The sequence below is a fragment of the Cynocephalus volans genome, chromosome 2, assembly GCF_027409185.1.
Source record: "Cynocephalus volans isolate mCynVol1 chromosome 2, mCynVol1.pri, whole genome shotgun sequence".
NCBI lineage: Eukaryota > Metazoa > Chordata > Mammalia > Dermoptera > Cynocephalidae > Cynocephalus > Cynocephalus volans.
Window position 1 is genome coordinate 175,892,401 of NC_084461.1, and position 24,606 is coordinate 175,917,006.

Consider the following 24,606-nt stretch of genomic DNA (forward strand, 5'->3'; position numbering starts at 1 on the left):
GTGTTCTAAATGAGTAGGGATGAGAAGATATCAGTAGAACACCCAGAGATCGGGTACTAAGTTTGGCCAACCTAACTTATTCCTGTCCCTTTTTTAAGTCCCTCCCTTTCCAGGTCCTAATGGAATAGCTGAAAGAATTTCAGCAGTTGCTGGCTTCCTTCTTGTCAGCATTCCAGTGCTCATAATGGCTGGAGGGGACAGAGATTGATGGGATAACATGGAATTAGCTCTTGGGCATTTAGACTCTGTCTAGGCTGTTCTTGCCTTTGTATTTCCCCAAGTTGGATTCATTCTCCGAGTTGGATTCATTTCTCACGTTGTGTATGATCACCCTTCTTTCCTGTGTGATTGTTTACTCATAAGTCTAGGTGTGTTGAGGTGATAATATACTCTAAAGATTGGCAGTGATTCCTTATTGAATTGGAAGGAATTGAGGTTTAGTCTTGGGAGAGGGGGATTGTGGGGGGGGGCGGGCGTGTAACACTTGGTTGCCACTATGTCATTATTATAAACAGGATCCCCAACTGGACCCCTGGTTGCCACCAGAAACAATGGGAAAGCAGCACCCAGGAGCTTTGGGGACCTTAGCTGAATGGGCCAGAGAAGATTGTGGGTAGGATGGTAGGGAAGAGCAAAACCCTTAATTCTTCTGTTTTTATCTGTTAATCTTCCATTATCTGTTATCTTCCATTATTGATAATAATTTTTTGACAAAAGAGGAATATATGTAAAGCACTGAAACTTTGCCAAAATAGCCTCAGGTTTGTATATGATATTAACCCAAACTGAGAAAATATTAAAGTGACAAACAGAACAAAATAAATGATCCCCTAAGAACAACATGGTTGGTAATGTGGCATAAGGAATTTTCTCATCTGATTTTTCTAAGTTATTAGGTCTCACTTGCTCAGATACCTCCAGTATATCTCCTTCCTTAAATTGACTACCAAATAAAGTCCAAACTGTTTAGTCTGATATCAGAACACTTTAGTGATAATCTCTCTCTTTCGTGCAGTCATCTGCTTCCTATTTTAAACGCTATTCATGGACCAGCCGCATCAGCATCACCTGCGATCTTGTCAGAAATGCAGACTCTCAGGCCCCACTCCAGACCTATGGAACCAGAATCAGGATTTTAGCAAGATCCGCAAGTGTTCTGTAGGCGCACACCAGTTTGAGAAGCAGTGATCTACTTCACTCTTCTCAGCCTCCCTCCACATGCTGCAGTCAGCTGAACTGGCCTAGCTATCGTTTTCTGAACTTGTTCTGCACTTCCCCAGTGGCCTGCCTTTCCTCAAATGATATCGTTTCCCCAGCAATGTCCTTCCGTCTTTTATTCCATTCATCCTGTTTGTTGGGTGTCTAAAATGTTCTAAGAACTGTGATTTGGCTAGAGATTCAAACATGGTTCCAAACGTAGTTCCTACTCACTGCTGGTACAGGCTTTCCAAGGACAGCTTGGCAACATGTGTTAAGAGTCTTAAATGTGCATTTCCTTTGATCCCAACATTCCACTTCTAGGATATTTTCATAAACTAATAATCAGAAAAGAATGTAAAGAAATGTGTAGAAAGTTGATCACTGCAACATTACGTATAGTAGTAAAAAGTTGATTATGTTATACTCATACAGTAAACTATTATATAGTCAAGAAAGTAAGATATATGAGGATACTTCAAAGAGTTCATGGAAGGATTTATATTATTTTTCAATTTCATTTTTCCACAACCTTTTTGAAGTACCCTTGTATATGTATTATACATGAAAATATACCAACAATAAGAATTATGTTATTAAAAAATACACACATAGTTTCTATACTCCAAGAGCTTAGAGTTGAATAAGGGAGAGATGTAAATCAACTAATATATACAAATGTAATGCTAATAATAATGACGATACCAACAGCGAATAGCATCTGTTGGATACTTACAATGCATATGTTATCTTCCTTTATCCTTACAAAAACCCTGTGAAGTCAGACCATTATCACTTCTAGATGAGGAAATTGCCTCACAGAGAGGTTAAGTAACTTGTACCTTATAGGTTGTATAGCTAGTGAGTGGTAAAGCTGTAGTGTGATGGACACATTTAAGATAGAGTAGAAACACAAAAATGGGAATTAATCAGTCCTGTTTTTGGGGTGGGTGGGGTATTAACAATCAGTGACATCTTCACAGAAAATGATCTTAAAGAATGAGAAGGAATTTTCTATGTGGCTAAGAAAGTGCAAGAGGGCATTCCAGACCAAGGAAGGAGCGCATACAAAAGCACCAGAGGTAAGAGATAGCAGAGAGAATTTGGGGATCTGAAAAAAGTTGCAGCAGGTGAAGAGAGAAGTGGGACATAAAGATTCAGAGATTGGTGGGGGTGAGAAGTGGTTGCGTATTGTGCTAATGATTTGGGGGGCCTCACTCTGGAAGAAGTGGGGAGTGATCGGAGATTTTTAAGGTGGAAATGACTTGATTTAAAATGCTCAAGTATGGGACAAACCTGGAAAAAAGACCAGCTAGAAAATTATCTCAGTGATTCAGGTGAGAAATGATGAGGTCATGAGCCATGGAAAGAGCAGCGAGAATGGATAGGAAAGGTTGTAAGAATCACCGTGACAATTTATCAAGTCTTGTAATGTGCCAGGGCACTATGCAGGATAATGTGGACTCATAGAGGCATAGGATATTGTTTCTGAATTAAGGGACTACATTTGAGAGATATGATAGAGATAGAATTGACATGATATAGAAGATCCGTTGGAAGTGGAAATGTGAAAAAGAAGATATCTAGGATGACTTCCAGGCTTTGGCTTAGGTGACTGTGTCAATGTTAGTGTCATTTTGTAGGATAAGGAATAGAGAAGGAAGACCTGGATTTGGGGAAAAAGATAATGAATTTCATTTTAGACATGTTGAATTTGTAGGTACCTGAGGAGATGCATTATAAGCAATTAAATATATAGGAGAGAGCTGTTTGGGGCTAAAAGTAAAGATTTGGGTATTCATCTGTGTTTTGGTTTTAGTGGAAGTCATGGATTTGGATAAGATCTCCTAGAACTGTTTCTAACATGACAGGAGAGGAGGATCCACCCTGGGAGAAACAACACTGGAATAAGGTAAAGGGTGAAGAAAGTAAGTCCAGTGAAGGTGACCAAAGAGGTAGTAAGATAAGAGTTCAGAAAAAGAAGAGTTTACAGCTATGCAGGTCTTAATGAGATTAAAGTGCCAGTCTAGTGAGGGTAAGGGAGCAAGAGACCCAAAGGGATGGAAGTTGAAGTCAGATAGTGGGATATTGGAACATGGGACTGGGCAATGAAGCGCAGTAGAGGAGAAGGTCGTTGGAGATGAAAAGCTTAAGGAACTGAGGGGCTTGGGAGTTGGGTGAGTCACCCAGTGAACTCCAAAGTCATTGGGTTGATTGTAGTTCTGCCAGAACGAAAGACTCTCAGCCAGGTACCAAAATGATGGCTCTGTAAGACAGAAAGTGGAATGGGAGACAGGTGCAGAGATGGAGGTGGCTGGAGTGAGCCTCAGAGGAGATGTTTTTGAATAAAGGATGAAAGTGGCCAGTCAGGGACAGTGGTGAGCTTGGAGAATGATGTCACTTGGAGAATGTCCGGTGGGTGGTGTGAGGGGCATAGAAGAATGTGCAGCTGGGCAGGGGGAAGGGGCTGTGTTTCAGATTGAAGGTAGTGGGAGGATTATTTACAAAGGGGTGAGGCATAGGCAGAAGGCATATGGGATAGATGTGTGAGTGACTGGGGTGTAGAAAGGTGACAGGTCTGGTTGTAAGGAGAAAAACGGCACCACAGAGCAGTGTTTCTTCATCGGGGCATGCATTAGGGTGCCCTGGGGTGAGAGTGGTGAGATTATTCAGAATGGCTTCTATGCTAGGACATTTAGTGGTACACCTAAAAAGGAGCCCAGGGGTTTGGGCTTCAGGATTGGTGAATTCAGCAGTTCAGCTGCGTCATCTAGAATATGAATGGAAGTGATGAATATATTGTGTGGTTTGGCTCCAACTTTTTCTTTCACTATGACGTCATGTGTCCAGACAGAGTCTGCCCCTTCAGCCTAGATTCCAGAATGAAGAAGATGTAGCAGCTGATTTGCAACCTATCCCCACCTGGAGCAGAGTCACAATTGTCCCACAGCAGCCACAATATCTAAGTAAGAAATACACCTTCACTGTAAGCCACTGACGTTCGAAGGTTATTTGTTACTACTGCAGCTAACTCTTGTAAAAGCTGACTAATGCAGTTGTGCACCCCACTTATTTGACTCCCTCATTGTCTGCATGCTCTTGACGAACTATGTCATCTATCTTTGTAGCATCTGTCCAACTTAGCCTGATGTCATTTACAGAGTTGACACAGTTCATTGAACTTGGGATAAGTATAGAAAGGTTAACGTTGTAATTCCCTTGGATTGGGAGCAGTATTTCTCAGTGTGGTCCTTGAACCATCTGTATCAGAATCACTGTAGAGCTTGCCAGAAATACAGATTCTCGAGCCCCTCTGCAGGCCTGCTAAAGTAGGGTGATTGGAATGAGGGTCCAAGCAATTGTTAGATGCAATCAAGCTAGCGAAACACTTCCTCAGGATATTACTTTATTATACAGCAACTTTTGAGGGGAAAATCATAGACACTCTCCCTTACAGTTCCTCCCAGATGGGGTGCTCTTTTGTTATATGACTGGATAGATAGATGGGTGGAGGGATGGGATGGATCTCCAATTGCTTCTGGGTAAGGGACCACGGATTGGACATTTACTTGTGAGAAAATTTTAGCCTCGTTTGATTCAGGAACTGGATAAGACTGAGATAGCAAGTAAAAAAAAAAAAAAAAAAAAAAGAGTGCCTCAACTGACATATTTTCTTTATATTGCTGTCTTTGAGTTTTTGTTCTTAGAAAAATTAGATTTTAATTACATAATTAATACATGAGTGCATTTTCATAGAAATTTAACATTACAGATAAGGTCAAATTCTCCTTTTCACTCCTGCTCAAATCTTGGTTCCTTCCTATCCACTTACTACAGTTATCTTTTCAGGTTTTATCCTTCTAGGTTTTTTTCTATGTATGTGTATATTGCTAATTTTCATGGCTAATTACAAATTAAATGGTCTGTACAGGTACAGCGAGTATCCATTCTGATTGGGCCAGCAGCCACTGAAATTGCTCAAAGCCCTGTGTCACTGGTTGTTTAATATTTTGAGTACTGAGTGACAGAGAGCAGATCAGTGGTTGCTTGGGAATGGGGGACAGGGAAGGAAAAAATATTCTGAGTATCAACCCTGTAGTTTGTACCTGTAGTTAATATATATGTATTTGTATGTGTGTGTGTCTTAAGTGTCAGTCTGTACATACTTTTTCTATATATCTTGGCATATCTTCATGTCAACATATGTAAGTGCACATTTAAAAAAAAAAATTGCTCTGTTGTATTCCATCCTGTAGTTTAATTAGGCATTTCTATATTGGTGGACATTTAGGTTGTTTGTATTTTTTTGCTACTGCAAACAGTGCTGCCATGGATATACCTGTTCAAAATTTTATGAACCATACATATATGAGGATACTTCAAGAAGTCCATGGAAAGATTCGTATTATCTTTTAATTTGATTTTTCCATGAACTTTTTTATGTCCCTGTGTGTGTTTGTTTGTGTGTGTATTGAGACAGACAGAAAGAGAGAGAGAGAGAGAGAAATGAACCTGCCAGATTATAGGAATTGTTTTTTAACTTTTAGATACAACCACATTCATAATCAAAGAAACTATTAATTTATATTCCAGCCAGGAGTTTATCGGTTTCCTCATAGCCTTTCCAAATTTATTAGTGTAACACATTTACATTTTTGCCATTATTATGGGTAAATATTGGTAACTTTTGTTTTAATTTGTGTTTCACTGATTATTAGCAAGGTTGAATGTCATTTAATGTTTATTAGCCTTTTTGTATTTCCATTTCTCAAATTTTCTGTTTTTATCTTCTGCTTATTTTTCTGTTGGGTTTGTCTTTTTCATATTGATCTGTTGGAATTTGTTGTGTCTTAGATATTTAAATATATGTTGCTAGTATTTATTCGTAGTCTGTACTTGTCTTCTATCTTTGCTCATGTTGTCTTTTAGCATTTGTTTTTATTGTCAGACTTGTGGTTCTCATTCTTGTTTTTTTATAGTGTTTGCTGCCATTAGGTCTTCTCCTTAATAAACTGTTTAGATTCTTATAATAGTTAGAAAATAACTGTTTCTCAAAATCGTCCATATGTAAGAGCCCTGAGAGACTTTCCTGAGTAAATTATAATGTCTTTAATTGCGTGGACTTTAAATGTGTATACTTTGGCCACTCTGAAAAATCTGCTTTCTTTGTTGTAAATATGTGTTTGCTGGATTATTGTGCTCCAGATAATGGAGCTGTTACCCTAATGCCACACCTCCTTATATTTTAATTAATTTTCTCTTGTTCAGAGGTGATTTGTTCCAGCTCCCCAAAGCACAAATAGGGATCTGTAGTCAGACTTACATCAGTAGTCTTTGTTCATAAACTAATGTAAGCTATCAACCTCATTTGAACATTTATTATCATATGTATCAATAAACTGGAAAGGCAATCCTGACTTTCATATGTGAATCCAGGAGTTTATTTATAATTTAATTATTTAGAATTCTGCTTTTATTTTTACTTTTCCACAGAAACAAGTCAGTTTTTAGGTTTCCAGCAAACCCAAACAAGCAGTTTTGGTTTGTTTGTTTTTTTTTTGATCCTTAAGACTTTATTAGTTATTTACCAAGGCATCTTCAGATTTTATTTATTAAATTAAATTTAAATAAATTTATTTAATATTACTTTTTAAAAATATTTATTTTTTTATTTATTTTGTTTTATCATATACATTGTAAACATTTCTTGTGGCCCTTTAATAATTTCTCCCTAACCCTCCCTCTTTCCCTCCTCTGGTGGCCTTATTTCTATTCTTTCCTTTTGAAAGTTCAGGGAGTTATTGTGATTGTTGCATCTTTCTTTTTTTTTTTTTTTTCCAGCTCCCACTTATAAGTAAGGACATGCAGTATTTCTCTTTGTGTGCCTGGCTTATTTCACTTAATATGATTTTCTCTAAGTTTGTCCATGTTGCTGTGAATGGCAGAATTTCATTCCTTTTTATGGCTGTGTATGTATATACCACATTTTCCTTATCTGTTCATCTGTTGATGTACATTTAGATTGGTCCCAACTCTTGGCTATTGTAAATAGAGCTGCGATAAACATGGGAGTGCAGGATGACATGATGATTTCCATTCCTTTTATACAGCCAGCAGCAGGATTGCTGGATCCTATAGCAGTTCTATCTGTAGCTGTTTGAGGAAACTCCATAGTTTTCCATAATGGCTGCACTAATTTACAGTTCATTTTTCTCCACATCCTCACCTGCATTGCTATTCTCTATCTTTTTGATACTGGCCAGTTTAACTGATGCGAGATGATATCTCATTGTGGTTTTGATTTACATTTCCCTGATGCTTAGTGATATTGAGCATTTTTTTATGTGTCTGTTGGTCATTTGTATATCTTCCTTTGAGAAATGCCTGTTCAGCTCCTTTGCCCATTTTTTAATCAGGTTACTTGTCTTTTTACTGTAAAGTTGTTTGAGTTCCTTGTATATTCTGGATATTAATCCCTTGTCAGGTGCATAGTTTGTGAATATTTTCTCCAATTCTGTAGGTTGTCTTTTCACTCTGTTAATTGTTTCTTTTGCTGTGCCAAAGCTTTTAGTTTGGTAAAATCCCATTCGTTTATTTTTTCTTTTGTTGCCTGTGCTTTGGGGTCTTGTTCATAAAGTCTTTATCCCGTCCTACTTCCTGAACTGTTTCCCGTATGTTTTGTTTTAGGAGCTTTATAGTTTCAGGTCTTATTTATAAGTCCTTAATCCATTTTGAGCTGATTTTGGTATATGGTGAGAGGTACAGATCTAGTTTCATTCTTCTGCATATGGATGTCTAGTTTTCCCAGCAGCTTTTATAGAAGAGGCAGTCTTTCCCCCAGTGTATGTTCTTGTTGCCTTTGTCAGATACCAATTGGCTGCAAGTATGTGGGTTGATTTCTGAGTTCTCTATTCTGTTCCATTGGTCTGAGTGCCTGTTTTCATGCCAGTACCATGCTATTTTGGTTTCTATAGCTTTGTAGTATAATTTGAAGTCAGGTAGTGTAATGTCTCCAGCTTTATTTTTTTTCCTCAGGATTGCTTTGGTTATTTGGGGTCTTTTGTTATTCCATATGGATGTTAGGATTGTCAAACTAGCATTCTTAAAATTAACTCTTCACAGTACTTAGTAAAGCACTAAGTATTATTTGAACTAAACTTAGAAAATGTAGTTTATCACATTATCTTTATGTTCTACTTAAAGATAGAAAGAAAGAACAGCCTCTAATCCTCAGACTCTCTGGAGATCAGAGAACATGGTGTGGGTGTGTGGGTGGGTGGGGAGTAGGGTGTAAACTTTTTTAAAACTATGAAAGTAACACACCTCTTGGTGAATCATTTATTCTTCTGTGTTCTTTATTTAAGAAAAAAGGTAATTTACATTCACTCATTATTCTTTAGCTCATGCATTGTCTGTTGAAAGTCCAGTGTTTGTGAGGCTGACTTGCCTTATGTAATAAGGGACATTTATTTCCTCAGTATTGTACTCCTTGATTGCCTGGGTCTAAAGCCAACTTTATGGTTAATAGCATTGTTCTCACTAACTGCACAAATTTAAACCATTGATAAAAACAACTAACAACTTTAACATCAGTTGTAAAAACCCACAATAAACCAGAAGTCCTAACGTGTCAGGACACTTTCCCAGGTACTTTGTGGTTGTCGTTTGTGTTATAGGCATGGTAGGGGTAGCCTAAAAGGAATGGGCTTTGTTCCTTGCTGTGAGGCGTCCTGATCTTCCTTAGTACTTTTTGAGGACCCAGTTGTATATCTTATGTAGCTCCGGAATGAATAGCTCTGAAGAGTCAGCATACCTAAGAATCAGCTCAGGGAGTTAGGTCAAAATGAAGTTTCTCCAGCTCCACTCCCAGGAATCTGATTCAGTGGACCTGAGTAGTTCAACATTCTGCAGTTTATCGACAGCTCCCCAGGTAATCAATCTGTTACAGATCATTCCTGGACCAACAGAAATACCACTCTGGAATGTTCCACTTCTGTGTTGTCATTTTCAAGTGTGAGTCACAACAGGACAATTCTTGGATCATTTGCTTCTGTGGATGAGACTGATGAACTGTCAGGGCATCAGGGAACAACTTGATGTTCCTGAAGAGAAAATTGACAAGTGGGGCTTAAAAGTCCTGAAAGAATTATTTATTTAGGATTTTTTTTTTTAATTGTAAACCAAAAAAACTATAGTTGTATATATTTATAGGGTTCAAAATGATGAAGTAAAATAAGCCAGGCATAGAAAGACAAATAAAGCATGTGGTGTATATGGTATATTTAGATCCCACTTATATGTGGAATCTAAAGCAAACTCTTAGAAGCAGAGAGGTTACCAGAGGCTGAGGGTGGGAGGAGTGGGGAGATGATGGGCAGAGGGTCCAAAGCTTCAGACAGAAGGAATAAGTTTTGGTTTTTTGTTTTGTTCTTTGTTGAGCTCTATTGCATGGCATGGTGAATGTAGTTAATAATAGTGTGTTTTATTTTACATTTCAAAATCGCTGAGTAAATTTTGGGTATTCTCACCACAAAAAGTAAGTATTTGAGATGATGGATATTTTAAATTGTATGGAAGTTCTTCAAAAAACTAAAAAAAAGCATTATTTCCTTTTTGCTTATGTAACCAGTTTGTTTCTGAGAAGTTTATTCGTTTTTGGCTTATAGTGAATGGTTTGTGTCTTTGAATATTCATTACAAATGAATGGTTTGTGTCTTTGTAAAAAGTAAATTGTATAATGGGAATTTTTTCATATTGCAGATAGTGCCCTGATAAAGCTTTAGTTTAAATAATAGACATCTTCTGAAATCAAAATCTGAGTCACTTTGTCAGTTTGTCTAGTGTGCTTTCACATATTGACTGCCCCTAGGGACTTACCTGAATCTGGGATGCCAAAAATTTATCAGTGGGAAATCAAACAATGCATCCTGCCTTGTCGGATCTTTTGAAGAGTTAATTCACTGGTAATTAATAGGAATATTAAGCTCCCACATAATATATTTCACTTTTCTATATCACTTAAAATTAAAATTAAAATTAAAAATTGATGGAAAAATTTCATCAAGACTAGGGATAATTAATGGTTTTTAGTCTGAGAATAGACTTGGAGTCTTTTGCTCAATATATGTTTTCAGAACCATATGTTCTCTTTCGTGTACCTCTTTACCTTGACTTTACAGATGCTTGCATTATAGATCATTTTATCTCAGCTCATGAGCATTTCTTCATAATGGACAGCTTTTAACAGCAAGGGATAAAATGCCTGGTCATCTGGTTAGGATTTATGTCCAGCAGGCAGAACCAAATGCTTTCCAGGGGGTAACCTGACTCTTCTGATTTTCCTTATGATACCAAACTCATGATCATTTAGTGTTTTTCAAGAGGGGCATGTGCTTGGAGATATTTTGTCTTGGTGAAATTTAGGTGAACCATACATTTTTTTGTAGAAATTAATGAAATGATTATATTATTTGTAATATTTCATATGCTATTTTAGTTTAAATTACAACATGGATTTTATGAGTTTCAGAATGTTTATATTTGCTTAGAAGATATTTTTTTTTCTCCATACATGTGAGTTGGGTTGATGACTAATATTGTGTAAGTAGAAAAGAATATTGGTTTAATTTATTTGATCACTCACATAAGTCCTTGGAAGAAAAGAAAATTATAGCTGTGTTCTTACTGTAAGCAAGAACAATCTTTTGCATGTCTTATTTGTGAGATCTAGTCCTAGCTATTACGTTTCACTGTAATACATAGCCACCACCAAGAGGTGATTTCAAGGTAAAGAAAATATAGATGTAGCAAACTAAGATGAAAAGACACTTACTGCTCATGATTCCCACCTTGAATTCACATTTAGCACCTGTTTTTATCAAAGTGCCAAATGACATACTGAAAAAAAAATTGAGTGGATTTAATTTTGTTTCAGAAGTTGTTGAAACTTTTGAAGTAACTAAAGATAACATTCTGCAAAGCAGATTTAGGTGAGTAAGGCTGATGCTTAATTTTTATGTATGTAATTTCTTTGTAGGATTTCTGCTAAGGTTTCAAGGCTTTTCTGAGGTTGCTAAGTTTATAAGGTTTCAGCAAAAATATTTACTGAACACCTACCATGAACTTGTAGTCTCTGCTTTGCATGGTGCTTGCTTTGGTTGTTCTTAGCACCTGGCCCTCCTCCTTTTTTTGAAGAATGCATAGAGGAGCATTTATGAATGTTACTCAGTTAAACTCTGGTTGATTTCCTCATAGAGATCACGATTACGCTAGGTTGTCTTTTAAAGTTCTCTGTAGATTTTCAGTCTTTCCTCGTGTGACCTAACTTAAATCCTGAAGTACTCTCTGCACGTGGAAAGCTCCAGCTTCTTGATTAAGAACCTGGAGTCTGGAGCAAGTAAGGAAATGTGTTCAAAGGCTTAACAGTGTTTGATTTTTTTTAAAAAAATGTGCATCTTTAAATTGTCTGCTCCGTTTATGAACTTTAAACATTATCAAAAATACACAGGTCCAGAGCTTGAGGAAGGCAAAAAAAAAAAGAAAGCTCAGTAATAGGCAGGGAAAAAAGAAAGGCAAAATGGGGACTTGGATCACTGGGTCTATGCATTTGCTGTCAAAGACCTCATCCATCTGTCATTACAAATTATGAACTGGTGGGAAAGGCAGATGATATACTGTGAAGTAATAATATTTGATTGTTAACTTTCTAATAAATTTCTTCTTTGAAGCTCTCCAAGTCTTTAATTACTTGGTATCCTAGTGAAGTAGCTGTGTGGAAAACGTGATCCCTATGTCTTACATTTGTTTTATGGGAGGCTTTATTACAAATGAATGTTTAGCATCCTAATTTCTTAACCCCCAGCTTTCTACATCATACTTCAAAAAAATAAAGCAGCTATGACCATCCATAAAAAGCCCTAGTGAGTGGTGAATTCAGAGCCTTGCCCAGGGCAGGTGCATTCCTAGAAGGGGGATCTAATCTTCTCATTTGGTCAGAAGACAACTAAATTGGGCCCAAGATGAAGGTTATCAAAGATTCATTCGAGTCTGTTAAAGGCTTGCTTTTATAGCCTTCCCACTGACTTTACATGCATGTCCATGGAAGCCAGCTTGGTGACTTTGTGGCTCTGCTCTGGAGCCCCCTGCCATACCCATGAGGTTGCCTGCCCTGAGTCCAGGCCTGGAGGAGCAGCAGTGTCCCAGGGGAGTGTGCTTTCAGGAAATGGGCAGAGTGAATAGACAGCAGCTGGTGGGAAAATGAGAATGGACCTCCAAGGACCTTTAAAAAGGCCATGAATTCTGCTCTTGTCTCATGTGCACACAATTAAAAACAGGCTGGCAGCAGGGCTGGATGACGACTGGGTGAGGAGCTGAGTCTAGTTTTTTGCCACTGTCTTCTCCCTAGCCCTGTGGCCCATTTCCTGCTTTGTTTTCAATGCTGTTTCTAAGCTTTGAGAATTAACAATTTGGCCTTTAGTTACCTCATTTGTCTTCTGGCTGTTTTTGGCTTCTCTCTACTCTTGAGAGGTTTTTTGTTCCAATTTTACGTAATGTTGTTAATGGCTTTTGGAATATCTATCCAATAAGCCTGTCAAGGGAATAGGTGCTGGTTGTAGGGGAATACACGGACCATCTCCTTCTGCCCAAGCACCGGTGTTTTTTCTACTTGTTTATGTGCAGGCATATGTCACATATATTTTTAAAGGGAAAAATGCTACACATGCTGAGGTTTGAATGTCCCTCTTTATTATCAGGTAAACTGACGGAATAATTTTGTTTTTCAGCAATAGAAATTTCTTAGTTGTAATCGAAAGTCTTAATTATAGTGGAAGAGGAAAGTATATTTGGATGAACTTGCACTAACAAGGAATAGTATAGTTTTTACATTTTAGTCTTGTGAGGACTTCATTAATGACTCAATTGTATTTGAAAGCAGCCGAAGTACTTTTATAGAAAAAATATGAATTTGAACTCATAGTTCTTTATTAGATAGATAGATGTAGAAATAAATGTAGATATAAAAGTGCATATTTGTATGTATGTTTCTCTGTGTGTCTGTATTAGTTTCCTATGGTTTCTGTAACAAAGTACCACAAACTTGGTGGCTTAAAACAACAGAAATTTATTCTCTTACAGGTCTGGAGGCTAGAAGTCCTCAGGGAGTCTTAGGGGCTTAAATCAAGGTGCTAGGAGGACCGTGGTTCCTCTGGAGGCTCTAGAGAAGAATCTGTTCCTTGTCATTTCTAGTCTCTAGAGCTGCATTCCTTGTCTGGGGGCAAAGGGCTTTACATCTTTTCTCTGACTCTGCTTTTCTATTCTTCTGTTACAGGACTTCTGTCTCAAATCTCCCTTTGCTTCCCTGTTACAAGGACACATGTCATTACATTTAGGGCCCAGTTGGACAATCCAGGATAGCCCTCCCATGTCAAGAAATCTAATCACATCTTCAAAGTCTATGCCATATAAGGTGATATTCATAGGTTGTGCAGATTAGGATGTAGACATCTTGGGGTGGGGAGTCTTTATTCAGCCTACCACACAGCAAGTGTAAATGTTTGTGTGTTTCTGTGTCGTTTGTCTGTCTGATTAAAATTCTCTGGCTCTGTCCCTTGAGCTGTTCTGCAAGCAGCTACAGCCCAGTAGTGATGAGCACACCTAACATTCAAGTCTTGGATCTAAATAATGTTCTTCATTGAAAGGAGCCAGGTGTTTTTGTTTTGTTTTGTTTTGGTTTTGTTTTTTTAAAGAAATGGCTTATTCTAGGGAAAATACAAGAGAAGCTTGGAATATACTGTTGTACCAGAAAATAAAGAAGTGCTCAGAGAATAATCAAAAGACAAAGACAAATAACCAAAAAGACAAAGAAGTTATCTTGAAGAGTCTTCCACTGGCTCAAACTGGGCAATTTCAGCGTTGAAATAAATAACGAAAGTAGTAGATTATAACCCGTTAAGTGAAGTAGTAAATACAGCCCACATTGATATAAATAAATTTATAACTTGAAAGATTGATGAGGAACAGTATATTTACATAGTGTTTAAGTATCTTTTCACAGCATACTAATTAATTACAAAGAGAAAAAGTTTAAGTTGACAGTAGAGAAACCTGGCAGATCAAAGTCATATGACAAATTGAAATCATGTGCCACTTGATAGGATGCAAAGAGAAGAAAAACATCACTTCTGTGACATTCCTGTCAAAAATGCATGATCTGAATGTAATCATGAGGAAACGTAAAGATAAGCCCAAATTGAAGAACATTCTACAAAATAACCGACCCGTAATTTTCAAAAAAATCATGGTCATGAAAGTTAAGGCATGTAATGTGATGTACTAATGGGTCTGAATAGCTTTTACTCTGGGAGGATCTGATTAGGCCATTTATTAGTGGATTCTTGACTTAATTATGTAGGTCTTTCTTCTTGAGTTGGTTGCGTCCTTAGTGAAAACTCTTCAGATCTCTTGCCTGCAGGGTAAAAAGTACGTGGTGCCAGTATTCCATAAGCTGGGTGGGAGAAGAAATCTAAGTATCTTAACATTTAGCACACAAATAGCAGTTTCTAGGACAGTAAACTTGTCTTCAGTTGTGTTTGGTGTCCCCCAGGCCAGAGGTGCTCTTTGAAAAATATCTCTAGTTAATAAAACATTGTTTTACCTGAGAGGAGGGGCAGTTGCTCAGAAGTGGAGGTAGGGATCTGGGAATCTAACTGCTTGATAACCATTTATTTTAAGCAATCCTACTTATTTTAGCCATTCCCCTTCCCCCCCACCTTAAGAGTTTACCAGGTGCCTCCGTTTCCTTGGCCTTTGTGTATTCTGTAGTGTAAGTTGAATTTCTTTGCTTTCTCCAGATTTCCAGGAGTCTGCTATGTCAGTTATCACTAGACAGTTTGTTTCAAAAATGTTGCCTTTTCTCTTATTCTTTTCTTACTTGTGGGTTTGTGCTTTTATAGGAAAATTGCTTTACTGTGCTTTTAGTGGTTTTGGAAGAAAGCAAACATCGATGTGTATTTTTTTTAGGGTTTTTTTTTTTTTCTTTTTCTTTTTTTCGTTTGCCATCGTACCCCAAAATAACAGTGATTTTTCAAATTTTTAAAAAAATTTTTGCATTGGACTACCCGCCCCCCTCCCTCATCCCCCATATAGAACCTGAATTCATAAAACAGAAATGGAGCTATTGTGGTTGAAAAGGGAGTGTGGTTTGGGGTTGAGGGAACAAGAGGCCTTTCTGCTCAGCCTCATCAAGTTGATCTTTCCAGCTACTCCATTTCTACACATAGGCAACTCCTTCGAATCTTAGGGCTGTCATGTACACAGCTGGAGAACCAGTGGGTTAGAGTATTATACTTTGCTGCTTTTGGCTAGAATTGAATGACTCACCACCTTTTCCAACTTCATATCGTCAAACCTGCATTCCCCCTTTGTGGGCTGGTACAAGGATACACCATAAGTACTCTTTTCCTGTTAAAAGGGAACAGCAGGGAACTTAAGTTAGCTGTCATTCTAGACAACTTCCCTTTTGCCCTCAAAATTTTCAGCCTTTCTTAATGTATTAGTTTGCTAGGCTGCTATAATAAAGTGCCACAGACTGGGTGGCCTAAGCCACAGAAATTAATTTTCTCACAGTTCTGGAGACTAGAAATTCAAGATCAAGACGTTGGCAGGTTTAGTTTCTTCTGAGGCCTCTCTGCTGTGTGTCTGTGTCTGAGGACACCAGTCATATTGAATTAGGACCCACTCAGCTGATCTCATTTTAACTTAATTGTCTCTTTAAAGATCCTTTCTCCAAATACAGTCACATCTGAGATACTGGGGGTTAAGACTTGAACATATGAATTTTGAGGGGACACAATTCAGCCCGTAGCAGCTAACCCTTGCCTTTTGCAGCATTATCACTAAGCCTCTTGTCCCTGCTTGCACTTGAGTTGGTGTGTGCGGGGTCCTGTTTCCATGGGCCTGGCTTCTGCTGGGTAATGGGAGCAGATGGAATCAAATGGGACCTACTGTGTAGTGTGAATGTTGGAATCAAGTGTTGGTTTTGAGTGAGTTGTAAAATACTATTTTTATAGTCTTTAATTCAGCTTTTAATCTTTTCTTTATAATACTCAACTGACTGACTTGTAGGCTTTCAAATCCTCTGAACATCATATTGAAGTTGAAATAATTAGAAAATGAAGGAACCTGTCACCTTCCTCAAACTCTACTTTCAACTCCTGTGTCCACCCCTCCCACCTCTGGCCCCACCATTCTCTGCCGAAACCAACTGAAAATCACTTTTGCTTGTAAAATTTGCTTGTAGCTTTCTGCTTTGTCCTCTTGACTTTTCTTGATAGCTAGACAATTAAAAGAGTCATTTGACATCATTAGTGTTTCTCTTGTGTCTAAAATTGGTAATTATAATCAGTAACATGCTGCAAGTTGGACAATGTAAGTGAAGTTCTTTGTAAATTTGAAAAGCCATGTCAGATATAAGATTGAGATTTTATTTGTCCTGGCTTTTTAATGGTGGGCTTGCATCTTTAAATACAGAGTGTTTGGGTGATCATGCCATTGTAATTTTATTACAACAAAAACATTTTAGTTATTGCTTCTTACTGAAGTACCTGTAAAGGTGGCTCAGAAGTATGAAGAATCCTTGTGCTTCAGAATTAGAAAGGACCTTAGAGATAAATTTGAATAATATTTTTTATCAATAGGTCCAACTATTAAGCATTTGTGTGAGATTGAGTGATAGTATCAGAGGTGGTATTTATGTCCAGCTCACTTGACCATTAGTCCATTTGCTACTGTTTATATTCCATGCTTCTTAATGAGACTTATGTTCCTAAAACGATTGTGATGAGACAAAAGAATATATTTTATTTAATTAATATTAGAGAAGGAAAAAACAGTGCTGAATTATGTGGGTCTTCCATCATATTGATTGTTTCAAATACAATTTTTCAAAAACCTGCATACATTATTGTAGAGATGGGTGAAGATTTATAAACCTTGGCATGGGAAGAGAATGTGTCAGTGGGGCTCACAGCTTCCAGAGTAACTACGTAAGCAGAATGAATTTTATTTCACTTAGCAAGTTGAGGGAATGTTAATGCTTTCATTTGAGCCCGAATGTTGGATTTCAGTGTCCCTCACAGTTGTCCAAGTAACAGAGTGCTTTATTAGGATGGAGCTGCTTAGTATATTTTACCCCTGTGTAGAGCAGCCCTTTAAAAGTGCTGCTCTTTAATACTTTAATAGTGCTTCACTCTCAAGCTTCAGTGCCTTCAAGCCTTGCTACTTAAAGTGTGGTCTGAGGATAAGTATCGCCTGGGAACTTTTTAGGAATGTAGAGTCTCAGGCCCCATCCCGGACCTGCTCAATCTGTATTTTAAAAAGATTCCTGGTGATTCATATATACAATAAAGTATGGAAAACATTGGTCTAGAGCAAAATGTGGTTCCTGGACCAGCAACATCAGCATCATCTGGAAAATTATTAAAACATGCAAATTCTTAGGTTCCATCCCAGACCTACTGAATCAGAAACTCTGGGGTGGACCCCAACAGTATGCATTTTAACAAGTATTGTAGGTGATGCTAATTAATTCTAAAGTTTGAGAAACACTCTAGAGCAACGTGTTTCAAACAGTTTTGATCGTGACCCATGGTGAGAAATATACTTCTAATCATGACCCAATATATACATACACACAAATATTGATACACATGTGACTTAGAAGTTTTATAAAACAGTGTTTATCTTACTATGTGCTTTCTACTCTGGTATTTTGTTTTATTCTATTAAATATACATATGGATGTACAAACTTATTTATATGAAAACCTGGTCATGATCCACTAAATGATTATTCAAGCCACTAGCAGGTCATGAGCTTGCAGTTTGAGGAGTGATGTTCTCGAGCAGGACCTTAACCTCTTTTGTGCCATGGCCCCTTTTGACAGTATGGTAAAGATCTGGATCTCTTGTCAGAATAGTGCTTTTTAAATGCATACAGTAATATGCATAGAGTTGCAAGAGAAATCAATTATATTAGCTACCAAAATATTAAATTTGTGGTATAATATACATTTCTTTATTGATAAAATTTGGTAGGGGGTCTAGTAACTGCTGTTATTTCAAACTAGGGATGAGTATAAATATTTCAAGATATCTGCAGTATCTGCTATATAATGTGAAAATTACTTTAATGTCTATTGGTGACAAAGTTATAGTTACTGCTGCTAATACTGTGGTTTGTTGCCTACATTTGTATTTGACAAAAATGATAAATTTCAGCTTAAGAAAAGTGAAAATAAAGATGTAAAATTTCATCCCTACTCCCCCCAGCTTCAGACTTTCAGAATTATTTTAATGGACCCCCCGACCCCACTCCCGTGGACCTGAGTTTAAGAACCTTTGCTCAACTTTCTGGAGAAAATTTTCAAGCTTTAAATTGAAACTGTAAGCCAAAAACTAATCTGCCTGGAATTTCTTAAAACTTTTGCTTCATGGGTGGCATATTTTCTTGTTTCCTAGCACCACAGTAATGAGTTCCTTCTTTAAGATGTTCTTCCCTGGTGTTCTAGTGAGGCCTTGGGAGGTCACCTGGAAGCCCAAATTCAAGCTATTGATGATGTTCCTTCTCTAGTCTCCCCCATTTCAGGACACACATCCAGTTGCTCAAGCCAGATTCTTGGGAGTCATCCTCAGTGTTGTGGGTTGTGGATTTCGACTGCCTGGATTTGAATCTGGGACCCACAGTTTACTAGCTGTATAACCTTAGACAAATGACTTACCTGCTCATTGCCTCTGTTTTTCCACCTATGAGACAGGGATGATAGTAGTGCCCGTCTCACAGGATTGTTCTGAGAATTAGATGAGATATTCCACGTGTTGCCTGGCATGGAGTATGTGGTTAGTAAATGTTATCTGTTATAATTATCCTTGATCACTTTCTTTCCCTCATTCCTTAAATCCGGTTTTTCAGAAAATTATTAGATTCTCCCTAGAGTATATTTTTAGTTCACCGACTTTTGCCTATTTCCGTTGCCATCACCCTACTCTCAGCTTCCATACTCCCATATGGACTCCTTACTGGTCTGTCTGCTTCCTCTTGTCTCACTCCAGTCTATTGTCTATATAACACCCATATCATCTTTAAAAGTGTAAATGAATAATCTTTAAAAAATGTGAAGGAATCCCTGTATTGGCTAAAACCCTTCCATGGCTTCCCAGCAAGCCCTGATCAAAAGGCTACTTCCTTTCTTTGACCTGCCTGCCCATGTGCTCAGCCCCTGCCACCTCTGAGAAGTGCTGTTCTCCCTGTTGGTCACTAAACTTGCCCATTTGCCAGTGCTTCCATGGCCACGTTGGCCACCTCTCAGATATTTGAGGAGGCTGGTCCTTTCATACTCTAAGGCCTTGCGTGTGGCCCTCCCTCTGCTTTGTCGGGTGTTGCTATCCTTCCCTAGCCTCTCATCCTTCTCATCTCTGCAGGTACTAATTCCTCAGAGAGCCTTTCCTAACCACCCTACCTAAATGAGGGCACCTGTTGTGGGAGCCCATTGGCTGACTTCCTCTTTTCCCAGCCTGAAGCTCCCTAAACACATCAAAAAATTAATATTTCCTCTCTGTTGGGGAAAAGGATAATTAACAATCTGTGATGATCAAGCACATGACACCAAGAGGAGGGTGCACTTTTTTCACAAAGATAAGTTATACATATTATGCACATTAAGTGATTGTAGAGCTGTTTTAAGAAATTGCTATCTCAAAATTGTGCAAGCTAGCTCTTTGGTATTGAAGAATAGTGGGGGCCCTGCTCACTGTCTGCAGTGGGGGATGGAGTTATGATTGGGCCTTCTCACTACTGCCGATCATTTCTGCTCCAAAGGATATAATAGAAGTCATAACATTTTCCTCTTTGAAGTAGTTGCTTGGTTGCTGATAAAAACCCTTCATGCTCCTCTCCCCCCAAAAGAATGGTAAGTTGCTCCTCAGACAGAAAAGATGTCTCATAATCAGAGGACAGAAACCAGTGTGGGTAATGTCTGGATTATGGTTAATGTGTAAAGAGGCAGGAGAATGACTCTCTGGCTGGTCTCAGTCAAATTTCTTTGTATTTTGAAATTTCTTCCTTGTTACTTATTTTTGATTGGTCCCGAGCCAGAGAAGGGTTTTTTGCAATTGCCTATAGCAGCCAGGGAGGAGGTCTTAGAAATTCAGAATCACGATGTGAACCACTTTCACTATCACCTTTGTAGTTTTTCTGTCAAATAAGGGACTTTTAGGATTACAAGGGACACCGGAACAGATGCTCAAATTTAGGACAATCAGTATAAATGGGATGGACAGTTCTATTCTGTGCCCTGTTTTGCTGAACATTGTTCTTGATTATTTAAAAATGTGATCTCTTTTGGAGAAAGACTACTTTTTTTGTTGACGTACTTTAACAGAACCCATACAAAGAAATATTCTTGTTATAGACTGCGAGTAATGATAATCACTTGGAAAATGATGCATTTTGAAATGAAATACAGTTTTCTAATTGTAAAAAAAAATTAACATAAACTTAATTTTTTGAAAATCCACCATAATCTTGCCCCCCCATCAAGCCAAACTTTTTTATTTTTTTCTTATTCTCCATAGACGTTCATGTGTATATCTTTGTACATATAGTTCTTTAGTTGTGATCATGCAGTGATAATTTTGTATTTTGATTTTTTTCAGGTTGTATTTTGCATGCTTCATTTTAATTGTTATATAGCATTCCATTAAGTACATGCATTATAATTGCTTAATCCTTTGTTGGATAGTTTGTTTTACGATTTTTTTAAATGTTGTCTTTGTTTTGTTCTAATTTTGCAGGCAGAGACATTTGTTTGGGTTAACAGTGCATCAGCACATTCCCAGAGTGTTGCTAAAGCCAAATATGAATTTTTATTTGGCAGACCTGAAGAGAAAACTCCAGATACTAGTAAGTGTTTCCCAATTCTCCTCCTTCAGGTAAAAAAATAGGAAGCAGTACTGATTTCTGAGTAATTTTTCCTCCACCTGCATTACTTCCTTGACTCTGTGAAACCTGTTTGCTCTAATTGTTCATCAAAACAATCTTCTGAAGTTGTAAGAGTTCAGAGATACTGGATGTAGTTGTAGCCTGTTCTTGGTAATTTCAAGTCATGTTCTTGGTTTGAAGAATTCTCAGCTTCTGATATTTGAAATTTCAGTAATTAATTAATTCTCAGAAGAATTTTTATTTTCCACATTTGCTGTCGTTGCATATGTTAACTACATTTTTTGTGCTTGTTTTTAGCTACCGATATATATTATAAGGAAACATTTCTGCAATGATTTTCAGACACTAGTCTTACCTTGGGGATTATCATAGTTCTTGTTTAAAAAAGTATTGGTCTAATCTAGTTATCAAATTCTAGTATTCTGAAATTAGAAGCAACACCCTTCAATTTGAAGCAAGTTAGATTTAGAACAAATAGAAGAACTATTACTAGTACTGATAACAGTGGTAATATTAACTAGCTTACTTGATTAATTACTATGTGCCAGCTGCTATACTAGGTACTTTGCATGCAGCATCTCGTTTAATCTCCTAACAATAACCCTGCAAATTGGCATTGTTATCCCCATTTTCCAGATGAGTCTGAAGTAATCTCCTCAAGGTCACAGTCCCTTACACAGCAAGGCTGGAACTTCAACCTAGGTCTGCTTGACTGCAAAGCTCATGCTGTCAACCTGTTGTCAGTACATTTTTTAAGGTAGTTCCCTAGAAGGAGATACAAGATAAAAATACAAGTAACTTTATAGAGTTTTAAAACATTTAGCTGTATCTGTGGAAGACTGATGATGGAGAGGATATTAGCATATCTTGGGAGTTAGACAGGAAAGGGCTTTTGCAGGTGGGTAAGAGCCTGGGCTCTGGAGCTAGACTTCCTGAGTTTGAATCCTGGCCTTGTAACTTATGAGCTGTGTGACCTTCCTTGCATAAATTCTCCAACCTGTTTGCACCTCAGTTTTCTCATCTGTAAAATGGGATGATAGTGATGCATGTCTCAGAATTCTTTTGAGGATTAAATAAATTGACATATATAAAGAGCTCAGAGTCATGCTTAGTACATAATGAATGCTATTAAGTGTTTGCTGCTATTATTTTTTGCCGCCGTCATTGTCATCATCATCATCATCATCATCATATCCCTGACATTTGAGGCTAACATTTAGAAGTACAATCCTGACTTTTCTCCACTCTGTCATTATCTGACATTGATTTCTGTTTTGAGAGGACAAGGAATCTGACCTAATACAGCTGTTGCTCAGTTGAAAAAGCCAAATAATAACCATACATGTTTGACTTCTGTGTTAGATGGGACTATACAATAACCCCATAATATTTGGGGATATCAAGAAGGCAATGTACACACCGTCATTTAATAATTCCTTTTAACTTAAAAATGAATATTTATTAGATATTTTAATAGTTGAAGACTCTTAAATACAGTACAAAACAGCTAAATTTTTTTACAGATTCATTTGGCTTTTATCACAGCATCCCAACTTAGAGGGGGATATATTTTATAAAACATCTGATTACTTACGAAGTACAGCCATTTATGCTATTTATCATGTAGCATAAAAACCCAACTTTTCTGGGCTTGAGGTTTGCAGCACCTAATCTTCTATTCACTCTTTCTCGGGGCGGGGGTGGGTGGGTGGTGTACTACTGATTATAGCTATCATAGGACTGTTTAATTCTCTTTGGCATAGCCTTAACTTGGAATGCCCCATTGTGATTTTGTGCCGATTAAACTTCTTTTGACTTTGATAAAACACAATTTTTACATAGCTATGTTGAGATAATATCAGATGAGATCGGGCATATTCAGGGTGGTATGACTATAGACTGTAGAGATAATGTAAATATCTATATAATCCTCTACCTTACTGGTGGGTGACTTTGGTTCTTCTTTACTCACGGGTTTTGAGTGGTTTTCCCTGTATTCCCAACTCAGATATATCTTACCTGAAGCAAACCAAAATGACATTTTAAATCTTCTGTTCCTTATTTTCCTCAGTAAAAATGGTAGGTGGAATTTGTTTGTGGTAAGATATCATTCTGCAGGTATGAAAGTATGCGTGCATTTATTAAACAAACATTTAATAAGCACTTATTTTGTGCTAGTGACTTGAGTTGGGCACTATGAGGGCAAAGACATGGCTCTTGTCTGTTAGTTGCTTATTCTTTGTTCAGAGAGAAACAACATGTCTAATAATGACTAGAGAGAGGGAATTTTAGCTGGGCTGGTGATGACTTCACGGAAGAGGTGGAAGTTGAACTTGGTCTTAAAGGATGACTAGAATTCTGTTTAATAGAGTTTGGGGGGAAGGCATTTCAAATTGAGGGAATGGCATGAGCAAGGGTGTAATGGCAGAAAATACAAATTATTTGAGGAACTGGAAGGAAACTAGCCTGGTTGGTTTTAAAGCGTTATCAGTGAGAGACAAGTTCAGAAAGATTACCACTTAGAAAGAGGGTCATATCACATACGGCCTTCTAAGGCAGGGTAAAGACTTTGAATTTTATCTGGGGAGGTAGAGAGGAAGTGACTGAAGTACTCTTTTAGGTAGGTAGATCAAGAGGGATTGATCTGGAAATTGTAGGAGCAGCAAAAGCTCTTGGTTATTGCAGGAGGGGTGTTAAGATGCAAGTTTATGTTGACTTTATATTGACTTTTGGAGGGTACTCTTTCTATCTTCACGAAGAAATGATACATGTTTTATCATTTCAAAAATGTTCTTGAAGTTCCTTTACATAGAACATTCATCTGTTATCAAAACATTGCCCAAACTCAGAAGACCATAGGGAAAGGTAGCAGAGACAACAGGACAGTGTTTCTATTTCAATTTGATTGATAGACATACCTCCTCCATTATAGATTTTTTTTAAGTGGGTTAATGAGTACCAGAAGCTGTCATCAGACCGTTTATCGTTTTTGTGTTAAGCGTTAGCCTGTTCCTGCAGCTCCCATATTCTCTCTTGACAGTGACTTAAATTGTCTAAGTCCTCCCCAAATAGTCTGTTGAAGAAATTAGAATGCTGAAAGTGACTTTTGAATGCATCCCCAGAAATCCTCAGATGGCAGCACCTAGGTATAGTAGCCTACTAATGGTATAACCAGGTCAGGTGAGGTCAGATGGTTTTTGATCCCCAGTAAGATCAAAGGATAGTGTTGCTAGTGTAGGGAGAAAAGGCTTAGGCTTTGCCACTGAGCAGGGATTTAACTTGGCTTGCAGGTAGGATGTACTAGGGAAAACAATTCAGAATTACTTGCAAGCTGTTGCTCAGTATAGGGCTTTTGAATCAGTGACAAGAGTTTAGGGTATTGGCTGGGGTATGGGAGAACATGTGATGAGTTGG

General features: G+C 37.7%; 1 protein-coding gene across 3 annotated transcripts in view; it reads left to right on the forward strand.

Moving 5' to 3' along the window:
* The first annotated feature begins 17,680 nt into the window (after positions 1-17,680).
* Positions 17,681-24,606, forward strand: part of PSD3 (pleckstrin and Sec7 domain containing 3) — a 373,102-nt gene continuing 366,176 nt past the window's right edge. For 2 of the 3 annotated variants that reach the window (XM_063083783.1, XM_063083790.1), the window contains exon 1: positions 21,075-21,153. Coding sequence is in view for 1 of the 3 variants with exons in the window: in XM_063083776.1 (XP_062939846.1) it covers positions 17,681-17,743; positions 21,045-21,153 (172 nt within the window). In the remaining 2 variants the exon portion in view is untranslated. Of the gene's footprint in view, positions 17,744-21,044; positions 21,154-24,606 lie in introns of those variants that run through there. The other variant, XM_063083776.1, reaches the window with a different exon arrangement.